At 41.9% G+C, this 12,489-nt stretch overlaps 1 protein-coding gene across 4 annotated transcripts in view; it reads right to left on the reverse strand.

Annotated features, from left to right (window-relative positions):
• Nucleotides 1-12,489, reverse strand: part of IQSEC2 (IQ motif and Sec7 domain ArfGEF 2) — a 150,687-nt gene that overhangs the window by 82,518 nt on the left and 55,680 nt on the right. Inside the window, exon 1 of one of the 4 annotated variants that reach the window (XM_081320351.1) lies at nucleotides 4,640-4,865. The exons of the other annotated variants lie outside the window; for them this stretch is intronic. Within the exon in view, the coding sequence (XP_081176477.1) occupies nucleotides 4,640-4,653 (14 nt within the window). The 5' untranslated portion in view covers nucleotides 4,654-4,865. Of the gene's footprint in view, nucleotides 1-4,639; nucleotides 4,866-12,489 lie in introns of those variants that run through there. 4 annotated transcript variants of the gene reach the window in all.

Below are 12,489 nucleotides of genomic sequence, written 5' to 3' on the forward strand. Positions count from 1 at the left end.
GAGAGACAGGAAAAAGAGAGAAAGATAAGAGGGGTGGATGGAAGGAGGGGAAATAAAGGGAGGAGTTGGTATATATGAAGATAGATGAAAGGTGCATGCCGAAATGGGGAGGAAGAAAGAAAGGGAAGGAAAAGAGAAGAAAAAAAAACCACAGTCAAGAAAAAGGAGGACAGCACTGAACAAACAGAAAAAAAAACATAGCAACGCCCCCAAGCCAAACAAAGAGACTCAGCCACACACCAGGCCAGGGAAGAGAGGAAGAAAGGAAGAGAGAAAGAGAGAAAGCAGACAGCGGCAGTTCCCAGGGATAAGGATGTGAGGCCCAAAATGCCACAGGAGCTAGGAGCAGAAAGGAGGTACAAGGGCACCCCAGACCAGCACACAACCATGAGCGGCCTAATGCGAGGGAGCAAGAAAGCATTAGGAGTCAAGGACACGAAGAGGCATAACAGTGAGCCACTGGCTGAGAGACAGCCTAAAGCATGGACCACTTTCAATAAGTGAGTTACGCATTCCATAGGAAGAGTCAAGAAATTGGGTAAGAAGTACCAGAGGTTGGATATACTTTTTTTTGTTTAAAAAAAACAACAGCATACGGGGGAGGGGGAGCTTGAATGACAAGGTGACCTAGAGATCCTCTGTCAGCCTGCTACACAAATTTATTTATTTATTTATTTGTTTGTTTTATATACCGCCCTTCTCCCGGAGGACTCAGGGCGGTGTACAGAGCAATAAAGTAAGAATACAATAAAGCAATAAAGTGAGAAAATTTTAAAACCCAAATCCATCAGGCCAGGCCGGCTTGTTGGAATAGATAAGTTTTTAGATCATGCCGGAAGGAGCGAAGGTCGGGGGCCATCCGGATTTCAGCTGGTAAGCGGTTCCAAAGGATTGGCGCACCCACCGAGAATGCTCTCCCCCTGGGGGTCACCAGCCGACATTCTCTGACCGGTGGCACCCTGAGGAGGCCCTCTCTGTGGGAGCGCACAGGACGGAGGGATGTTGACGCTGGCAGTAGGTGCTCCCGTAGGTAATCCGGACCCACGCCATGTAGGGCTTTGTATGTCATCACTAGCACCTTGAATTTCACCCGGAAGGCAACTGGAAGCCAGTGCAGCAAACAGCATAGTCTGCATAGGAGGGAACCTCCTGGCCCCTCCCTGTGATTCTGCCTTCCCAGCTCAATGACTATTTGACCCACAATACCCTCCCTTCTTCCCAGAAAGGTACAGGATGCTTCTTATTTTGAAGACTCAAGATGGGGACACAGACTGGGGCATCCAATGGGAGGGAAAAAGAAAAGCATGTAACGTGCAGCTAAAGACTCAGGATTTACTCTCATGGCTATACAAGGTTAAAAGAAAGGGCCTCCTGAAAAGAAAGCCAAAGAAGAGGGAAACCAGCAACTTTTGGACTAACCCCAAACAATACCACACCCCTGCAAGTCAAGAGAAATACACTGGGGAGGATTGCAGTCTAGCCCCACCCAGGCCCCAGAAAGAGAGAGAATGAGGAAGACCACACCACAAAAATCCTAGGATTTTCTCAGCCACGTACTATGAGATAACCGGCATGGGGAAAGGAAAAAACAATGACTTGAGGACCATAAATTTGCAAATCCTCGACCCACCCACAAATGAAGAAACCAGTTTGGAGGAGGGGGAGCAGAGGAGCCAAAAAAAGAGGCTAAGGTAAGCCCCATCAAAGGCTCTGCATTCCAGCCTCCAAAGACACAGAAAGCTTCTTCTGCTGTACTTAGCACAGGGATTTCAACAGGGCTCAGGTCCAGAACCTATTTTTAACCATAAAACCTGAGTGGGTGTGTGTATCCTCTGATTTATTAAGATCAAGTGCTGGTTTTTCAATCTCACTTCACTCGCTGTCCCTGCTGCCAAATAAAGAAGCAAACAAATCAGTCAATCTTAAAGCGGGTGAGATGGGGAGGAGGTAAATTCCAGATGGGAATGGCACTCATTTGCTATGGATCTAATTCAGTTATGGAACACAGAATCAAAAGGGCAGCAAATGGCAAAAGCAGAGACAGGAGAGATTCCATGCCGGGTACAGCTTTATTTCCTTCCATATAAGGACTGACTTGTATTCATTGCTGTGGGGAAATCTCATTTGGAGCACTCAAGGCTACCCCACCCTCAGCGCTGTTGAGCGTATATAGGCCCCTGCCTTCCCCTGGCCTATCCTAAGTATTGCACCAGGCAAAAAGAAAAAAGAAAAAGTGCCATTGCCATGTGCAGAATGCCTTTGCTTCACTATCGAGTAAACCTTAACATTTCTGGGTACCTTCTACAACAGGAGGCAAAGCTAGCAGGTGGGATGTGTGCACCAAACCCCTCGCTTTTAATTAAAGGACATACACTGGAAAAGTACTACTTTTCTAGATGGGTTCAAGGCTGGGATAGCTATGCTGCCCCAACTGCCATCAGGCTACAAGTCCCATTATTTCTGATCATTAACCAGTGTGTGTGTGTGTGTGTGTGTGTGTGTGTGTGTGTGTGTCAAAAATTCCCTTCTCACCCACTATGGGTAGCATCTGTCTTCCTCAGTCCCGGATCCTCTACCAGAGGCCTGGGAGTTTGAGGGTTCTGTGAATTCTTACCTGCTCCTAGCACTGCACTCTTTTGAGGTTGTTCCTGGGATCTATTGGAGGACAAGAGCCTTGGTGGAGCAGTGGGCTAATGCCTCCTTAAGTAACACCAGCTGCCTGCAATTAGTGCAGGTTCGCATCCCACCAGGCTCAAGGTTGACTCAGCCTTCCATCCTTCCGAGGTAGGTAAAATGAGGACCCAGATTGTTGGGGGCAATTAAGCTGACTTTGTAATAATGCCGCTTGGGGTGTGTGTGAAAGCCCTAATAAGCAGGCATATACATAGAATGAAGGCTACTGCTAAGCTTGTAAGCCGCCCTGAGTCTTCGGAGAAGGGCGGGATATAAATGGAATTAAAATAAATAAATAAAAAATAAAAAAAATTCTCCCAGCTGAGGAGTCCCAGTCCTAGGACTAGGATTATTTTGGCCTTTACTTCCTCTCTAGTTCTTCCTTCAGGCCCTGATACTTCTCCAACTTTTCATAATCCTTCTAACTGATGTTACTGACACTTGGCTCTGCTACGTCTATCACCACCTTATCTATTGCCATGATGTCATGACCTTCTACGGAATCTCCTGCCTGGATTTGAGAAGATCTAGCCCATACACTATACAGATGTTCCTGTATTCAAAGCCAGCTACTTGATTGCGTTGTTCAGTGTATGCCATTCCTGCCTGCATTTTACACCCTGTCATTATGTGTTGAACTGTCTCAGAGGCCTCTCTGCATAGTCTGCACTTTGGTCCTATATAAATGTGGTAAAGCCCTGTCTCTATGGATGTGGCACTTAGCACCCATTCTTGTGCTGCCGTGATCAGGGCTTGATCATTATCATAGTCCCTAATTCTCATTTCCAAGAGCAACTGAACAGATGCTACTAGTGGAAGCAGGATCTCCAAAACATGGATTTTTATATCATAGCCCTTTGTATGTGACCAAAATATAGGAGCACCCTAGATTCCAGCTGATTCTCTTTTTTTCTTTCTTTTCCCCCAATTCAACCCACTTTTTGCTACACTGCGTTGTTACTCAAAATATTCTCAAATGGCTCTCTCGCAATTTCTTTTTCCTTCTGACCTCAGATCCCTCTTCCTTTCTACTGCAGGCTCTGCAGACTACAGAGCTGTAAACATGTTCAGCTTCCTGGTTACAACAATGTGCACATATCACTGAATTCACTAATGTGACTTGCTGATGCAATTCATAAAGTGCAGCATGAGAGGGCAAGAATGGGGAAATGAATACTGCGACAGCTTGGTATGAAAATACGGCTCTTAAGAAGATGAAAAGTAAGATCAAGATATATTTCAGTCACACCATTGGAGCCATGGTGTCTCCTGAAAGATGTGACCTGAAACCTAAGAATAATAGGATCACTGAAAAAGCCTTCGTTTCCAATATTAGGCTCCTTCCTCATATCCATTTGCCATATTTTGCTCTAACAAGCTTGGGTCATTCAGTAAATCTGACATTCCTTTCAATCTCACATACCTCTATTTCCTCCCCTCCCAGCTTTTTCCCCCACAAAGGAAACATTCCTTGCAGGCACAGAGAAGAAGAAACTGACTGGCGACTTCCCGCAGGAATGCTTCACCTTTCCTCCCGCCAAGCCTAGATGACAGCTAACAACTTGCACCTCTGCCTTTGGATCTCTCTAATTTCTTTAGGAATACCTCAAAAGATTAGCAAACAAAAGAGCAAGTTTCTGACCAGTTCAGCATTAACTACTCCACGTTGGCTGAGTACATCCACTCATTTAAGGGAAAATACACCTCCCCAGCTGGATCTGACCAAAGTCCCTCTCTAACATAAGACTCAGCCTTCAGCAGGCGCCAGCAAACACCCATCAGCAATTGGCCACTGCTTTACCAATGACTCCTCCCCCACCCCTTCCTTCTGATAGTGGCTCTTCCTGATTGGCAACACTGTACTCTGTAACATTGCCCTGGATCGATCAGCAGCTGCCTTCAAGTTCCTTACGTATCCCACACTACATCCATCCCTAGCAGGAGAAATAGTTAAGGATTCACTCACAGGTCAGACTCCATAACCCTTCTGTGCTTCTTCGTGGGGATCTTCTTCCTGCAAATGTCTTCCTTCTCACACTTGCCCCACCCACTTCTTCAGAGCAAGGGGGGGATCCAAGGGGGATCCAAGGAGCCTAGAAAAGGGGCTCAGGTCATCCCTCTTTGGAGGATGCGAGGAGGCACAGAAACATGCAGGGTGTAACTCTCTTCTCTTCTCTCCCACCCCATCAGCTGATCATGTTAGACAGAAGTAGAGGGCTGGGACAAAGGGACCAGGCAGGGAGTACCTCTGAATTAACATGTTAAATGCTGGCTTTTTTGTTCCTAAATGTTTTGAACAAGCTATGAACCTGACGAGAGGAAGGATTCTTTCCAGCTTGACAAGGTAGACTAGCATCTCGCTGTTTATCTTTAAATAACTTTAAAATAACATTAAGTGATTTGAGAAAATGGTTCTTCAACATATATGCACAGCAGTGTGAATAGAAGGCACAGAAAAACTCATGAAACGCAAACGCCAGTGGAAAATAAGTATCAATTAAATAAAAAGGAGGAAAAGAAAGAAAAGAAAGCCACACAGAAAGAGAAATATGGGCACGGAAACAAGTTCCACCATTCCCCACCCAAAGTAGAGTGAAGCCTAATGAAATATAATGCATCTTTCATAAATTAAATAATCCAAAATCTCAGTACTTTCCCCAGCCTATAGCTATTCTTCTTACAAACATTTAGCACCTGAAAAGAAAGACACTTAAATGACCATATGCATATGGATATGCTTACCATTACCATTTCTACTTCAATAACAAATGTATCCCCAAATGAAAATCCTGCCATTTCTGAGACAGTGCAAGATCTGCAAGCGCAATTGAATCTAGATATTTCCCACTCCAAAACCTGGTGTCACGGTTCCGACAGATGAAACTCTTCAAAGGATGTCAACGCTGCTAACATCAGATGTTCTTGCTTTGACACCTAGAATCATCAACTGAGTTTTAAGAAAGTGGTCTGCAGAAATTAGCAGGTAATTTCCTATTTGTTTATTTATTTTCCACCTTTTTATTATTTCAATAAATAACTCAAGGCAACCATCAGATCTAACACTTTTTCCTCCTCCTGTTTTCCCCACAACAGCAACCCTGTGAGATAAATTGGGCTCAAAGCGTGTGACTGGCTTAACGTCACCCAGCTGGCTTTCATGGCTAAGGTGGGACTGGAACTCACCATCTCCAGGGTTCTAGATTGGTGTCTTAAATGGCAATGAATAAAATGATTGTCAAATTTAGTAGTTCTTAAAGGTACCAGATCCAAGAGAGGTTGATCATTCTTCTCCCTCTCCTTAAGGAGACTTACAATTGTTCAAGAATTCCTAAAAATTCAAGTTTTTCTTGAATTCTATAATTTAGTGGGTCTTTACATACAAAAAACAAGCTACCATTCGACTTAGCAAAGAAATACAGAAATTCCTAACTCTGCTGCCACCTATTGCTTTTCCAGATTTTTGACAGCCCAAATATACCAACTGTAGGACAGATTCTGCCTTCTAGTCAATGCAGCACATCCATCCCCAGTCCAATGCCATCTGCGAAGGCCTACAAACAACAGGATTGTCTGAAGATTAGTAGGTTGGGAAAGGCTGGTACAGTTGTTACTGAGCTCTAGAGAAAGCAGGTTGGCTATAAAGTAGTTTCCAATGTGTATTAGCTCAAATTTTAGTTTAATGGATAATAAAACATACTTGCAAATACTGCAATTTTCTCATACTGTATCAACTTGCAAAGGTGCTTTTTGGTTTGCAAGCAAAAGGAAATGCTTTGAGAGTAATTTTTCAAATTCCTTCGACAGTCTGTAACAGATCACACACACCATGAACCCAAGCATAAAATGAACACACAAGGTTTTTCTTCGCTAGAGGCTATCTGAGGATAGAGGGAAAAGGGAAATGAAGATCTTCTTGGAATTTCATATTTGTGAATTCCAATATGAACTGATCAATAGATCAGAATCTAGTTATTACTGCAGGTTGCTTTTTCCTGGAGGTTATGATAATGCTCACAGAATGTTCCCTTCTCCACGATCACTGGCATATTTGTGAAAAGAGGGGACCCTCTGAATTTGTTGAACACTGATTTTTATCATTCAATGCAACTGGATTGTGAATCCTCCTGGATTCACGACTCAATTTTGAAGACCATATAGGAGCCGTGACCAGGGGGGCTTTTGCCCAGGTTCGCCTGGTGCGCCAGTTGCGACCCTATCTGGACCGAGATGCCCTACGCACAGTCACTCATGCGCTCGTGACCTCCCGTTTAGACTACTGCAACGCTCTCTACATGGGGCTGCCCTTGAGGACCACTCGGAGGCTTCAGCTGGTGCAGAATGCGGCCGCGCGAGTTGTGATGGGGGTTTCCCGATACTCCCATGTAACACCTCTACTCCGTGAACTGCATTGGCTTCCGGTTGCCCTCTGGGTGAGATTCAAAGTGCTGGTGATGACCTATAAAGCCCTAAATGGCTTGGGTCCGGGTTATCTGAGGGAACACCTGCTGCCGGCATCAAGCTCCCTTCGTCCAGTGCGCTCCCACAGGGAGGGTCTTCTCAGGGTACCGCCGGTAAGAGATTGCCGGCGGACAACACCCAGGGATAGGGCCTTCTCAGTGGGTGCGCCTGCCCTTTGGAACCAGCTGCCAGTGGAGCTTAGGACTGCCCCCGACCTCCGTTCATTCCGCCGGGACCTGAAGACCTGGCTCTTCGAGCTCTCTGGCCCAGGCTGAGAATCTTAATTTTAATTTTAACTGGGGTTTTATTTGTTCAGGGATGGATATAATTTTTTTTAACTGTTTTTAACTTTTGTATTTTTTGTTTTAATCTCCCTGTAAACCGCCCTGAGTCCTTCGGGAAAGGGCGGTATATAAATATAATAAATAATAATAATAACTTGCCCATTAGGATTTGGATGATGGATGAGAGCCTTTGATCTCTACCCTTTCCCAATTGGATATCCAGTAAATGGATCAGGAGTACAATTTCTACCACTCCCCAGCACGTCTGAAATTTCAGGGTATTTCTGGTAGTCCAACACTATCTGGAAACATTTGAGGGGGGAAAATGTTTTTGTAAATCTAGCCCAAACAACAGATAAAACAAGAACATGATGCTAGAATTTTAAGAAGGCAGTGACATCAAGCTCTTTTACAGCACAGGCATCATAAAAAAAATCTGCAAATTAAATTTGCTCCAGTCAGTTTGTGTCCCTTGAAAAAAGTCCTTCTTTTGAGGAGTGTTTTCCAGAGGGCCGCTTTCATTGTACAGAATACCCCAACACTGAGATGCTTTGAACCCCAATTTCCCTGAATTTCTTTTCTATCCTTAATGTAAACCATGAAAACCTTCAGCCAAATATTAAGAGCAAAATTGAAAGGCAGGGTCCATCTTTTGCAGACAAGATGTTTAGAGCTCAGTTCTTTTTAGGACAGTGACATTACTCACACTTGAAGATACTCATCTCCATTGCTGTTCCATGGCACTGAATAAATCTCACATTCAGACGTAGTAAAACTGGAGCTCTTACTGTTTTTTCCACAATTTTCTTCCTGTCTCAGGTAATAATAAAAAAAGGACTCAGCTAACCTCCCTTTATTACAGCTGATAATCCTGGTTTCCTAGCTACAACACAAAATAAAGCTTTTTTCCCAAGGGAAGTCAAAGACAAATGCAACCTCCTGGCTACAAAACAGCCACAAAAGCTGTTCATATAAAGTATCCAGACCAGCTTGGTTCCAGATATTCCAACAAACTGAGGCCAGGGCTGGTTTGCTTGGAAGTAGTCCTGCTTTGTGCAGGAGGATCAGCTGACATTCTTTGGTTTATGAAAGTTGTAGTCCCTCTGGACAGGGTGGAGGAGACACTCTGGTTACAAGAATCCCATCTGCAGCAGTTCCAGCATCTTGGCTAATTGTCTAGAAGATAAAGGTTGATCTGCCTTGAAGAGGCTGCTTAGAAAAAGTTTAAAAACCAATTTGTTATAATAACAATAGATTTATATACCGCTTTATAGCCCTCTCTAAGTGGTTTACAGAGTCAGCACAACAATCTGGGGCTTCGTTTTACTGACCTCAGAAGGATGGAAGGCTGAGTCAATCACAGTATAATATAATATGAATATTTTTTGCTTTATGTCAGATGCAATTTTTAGTATGAATAATCCTCAATATTCAGATTTACTCTCTTGAAACCTCAAGTCGTTTATTGCAGATTTCTGGGTCTTTTTCCCTACACTGTTTTCTTCCAGGAGTTCAAAAAATATGTCTTTCATACCCTTTCAGATTGGGGATGGATACCAAAGCTTGTGTAACGGTTATGCTTATTTCTTACATATTTGTATCTCAACTGTATATGTGTGTGTTGTTTATATAGTTTTATGTTTTAATGATATTTCTTATGTTGTTAACCGCCCAGAGTTATGATTTTGAGACAAGCAGGTGTATAAACTGAACAAATGAATGGGGGGAAAATGAATAATCTTATATTAACCCTCATACTTGGATGACATCAGAAATGAAAGTTAAGGATGAGAGTTTCACTGCAGAATTTGGGTAATAGCTGCAGTTAAGGCATTCCACCTTAATTACAGCGTAAACGCAGCCAACAAGAAGCACTCAGTTGCCCCTCCCTCCTGTATAATTCTTCACTCTATCCTTCTCACTTGTGACCAATGAAGAGTCACAAGTTGGCAGTTCTGGCAATTTGCTTTTCATATTTCCCAGGTACTGCTGCCCTCTGGTGACAGAGCAACATTACTGCTTAGAAAAAGGCATGAGAAATTTTGTAAAATAACTACCACGGGGGGAGAAAAATAAAATCAGGTCTAATATTCAGGCAGAATGTGCTAGTGTAGTTTTGATAGATTTCTGCAGCTTTGAAAGAATATAATTAGCTGCCCAAAGTTGGCTGGAGCTGGGCAGCATTCAAAGTGAATAATAATAACAATGCATGCATTCATTTTTCCTTCTTCTCCACATGCAAAATTGATTATCTTCAAAGTAATTACAATAAATATGCATCTAAAACAAGTTCACATTTGTATAAAGTAACTCATGCTACTCGTATATCTGTTAGCTCTTAAAATATTTTGATATAACCAAATGGGGATATACTTCCTATGATTTGACATAATTACAGTTTGTCACAGTTACAGTTACAAGACATTCTTTACAAGCAGACCATATTTGTTAAATAACCACAGTGGGAAGAGTATATGCAAAGTTGAAAAATCAGGAAGATACCTAATTAATGCTGCTTGATAAGTAATTATGAAAAGATGAAGATTAAACTAGGGATAGTGTTGGCTTACAGTGCAATGTATCGTGCATAAAGTGGAATATATCTGCCTCCTAAATTATTCCTATCCTTCAAATAATTTTTCTCTGACATAGAGGGATTGAATCACACTTATATTTTGTTTAGCATGCTTCTTGGCACTGATCAGCATTTAAAACAGCTAAATTACAGCAAGTATCTTTGACAAAAAGAGATGGATAAATTTACCCTGTGGTCATTTATTTGTGAACACAGGCAGAACTAGTGGAGAAAAAGATTTGCATTAAGTCAAGGTTAAGTTAATAATGGCTTATTGAATAAACTACAGTGGCTGAGTTTACACATAATGCTCAGTCACAGGTACAGTAACATATCTCTCTCTCTCTCTCTCTCTCTCTCTCTCTCTCTCTCTCTCTCTCTCTCTCTCTCTCTCTCTCTCTCTCTCTCTCTCTCTCTCTCTCTCTCTCTCTCTCTCTCTCTCTCTCTCTCTCTCTCTCTCTCTCTCCCAACCCACCTCACAGGACTGTTATTGCAGGGAACATAGGAAGTAAGAGTATTAGGTATGTTCGTTGTCTTGAATTATAGATACTAAAAATGTGAAATTGAAAATCTAATAATATGAAAACTGATCTTTCTGCAGTATCTTAGGAATCTCTAAGAAGCAAGACTCATATTCAGCAAGTTCATTTAAATCAATACATATAGGTTGCCTAATTCTGATTCTATATTTGCACTACAGGCCTGCCCACATTTATTTTTTTGAAGAAACCATAACTAAATATACATAGAAAAGCAGGCAGAGCAGGGAGCGGAGTTAAGCATGTCATCACCTTAGAATCATTACGTTGTTACAGAGATCCAAATCCAACTCCTCTTGAATTCCATTGACCCTTATCAGGCACCAATTTAGTATTGAACTTTAGTTGAATAGAGTCTTATGTATAGGAATAAAACCTTGAACTGCAACTTAATGTAAGGTCTTGATCCTTTGCACCTAATACAAGATTTGCATAATATTCTAAGCCAGTGATGGTGAACTCATGACACGCATGTCAAAGGTTTTGGGTGACACATCAGCATTCACCAACACCCAACAACTATTCTCAAAAGTACAACTTTTTCTTGCACGACTTTCGGAGGCTGTAAAGGCCATGTGAGAATAGGATGTACTCTCACGCAGCTTCCAGACCCTCCAGAAGTCACACAAAAGGACACTCTTTCACAGCCTCTGGAGCCTCTGAAAATTGTGTGAGAATACAGTGTGTTTTTGCAGTTTTTGGAGTCTAGAAGCTACAGAAGAGCATTCTCCTAAGCTGCTTCAAGAACGAAGACCTTGGGTGAGCTGGACCTACCTCAGGTAGATCGCAGAGCATTGTCAACAATAAAAAAGAATATCATCTCAAGGTAAGTGGCACACAGAAGAACCTGGGAATTACACACCATTGGACCGTTTTTTTAAAAAAATAAATGAATATCTAATGAATTGGTTCTCTTTTGTTTGGGAGGAGGTTTATGACATACCAACAGATTCCAGTTAAGCATTTTCTAAATGTTGGGCATCCCAACACTGTTCTAAGCCAAAAACATGACACAACTGGTTTAATGTATGGTAATATACTAAGCCAGAATAACCTTAGGGCTTAATATATGCACACATTGTGATCTCTGATTTCTGCCTTAGAGCATGATATTTGTCTGTGTTTGCAGGAACCCATATTCCTTATCATTTTTCCTTCTTTCTCTCTTACACATACACAATTACACCATAGATCTGGACACAATACCCCAAGATTATTACATTGCATTTCTCAGATATGCTGCATTTTTATTTGCTCATGCAAATCTTTCAGGAATGCATTATTAACATAAGAATGTTGAGGCAGATTTGTTATAATTACTGTAAGACTCACTATAATTATATTTGTCTCTTCCCTTCCTAATTTTAGCCTCACAACAATCCTTTGAAGTAGGTTAAATTGAGAAGCCTTGCATTTAATGGTACTCTAAAGCGGGAACAAAGAAAGTAGTTTTGTTCCAAAGAAACAGACGTGCTATCTTACATTTGCATCTCAAGATGTGGTGGTGTAAATCTATGTAATTTTAAAAAGCGTGAAATTTTAAAATACTGGATTTAATTTTGTAGTGTTATTTTTTTAAAAAACGATGCCCCTGTCTCAGAGTACACTTAGGGTTGTAAGTAGAGCTACTTACATCTGCTATTACTTCAATGTTGTTGCTCCTTTTAATAATGGTATTTTAGACAGCTTCAGCAGTTGCTTCGTCTCGTTTTATTGGAGCACTTTAATGACTGAAATAATCTTTTCTTGCAATGCAACTAGTAAAAACATAGGAGTTTTCTTCAGGATAGCAAACAGAAAATTCCATGAGAATCACTGCAGGAGAGAATTAACTGGCACAGCCTCTTGTCACTAGTGAGTTTTTACAACAGAGTTACAGGTGATGATGTGTGAAAGCCAGGAGAGGCATATGGCTGGTCTCACTGAGCACCACAGGCCATTAGATTTGCCCTCTATTATT

Source organism: Vipera berus (genome assembly GCF_964194415.1).
Source record: "Vipera berus genome assembly, chromosome: 2".
Lineage (NCBI taxonomy): Eukaryota > Metazoa > Chordata > Lepidosauria > Squamata > Viperidae > Vipera > Vipera berus.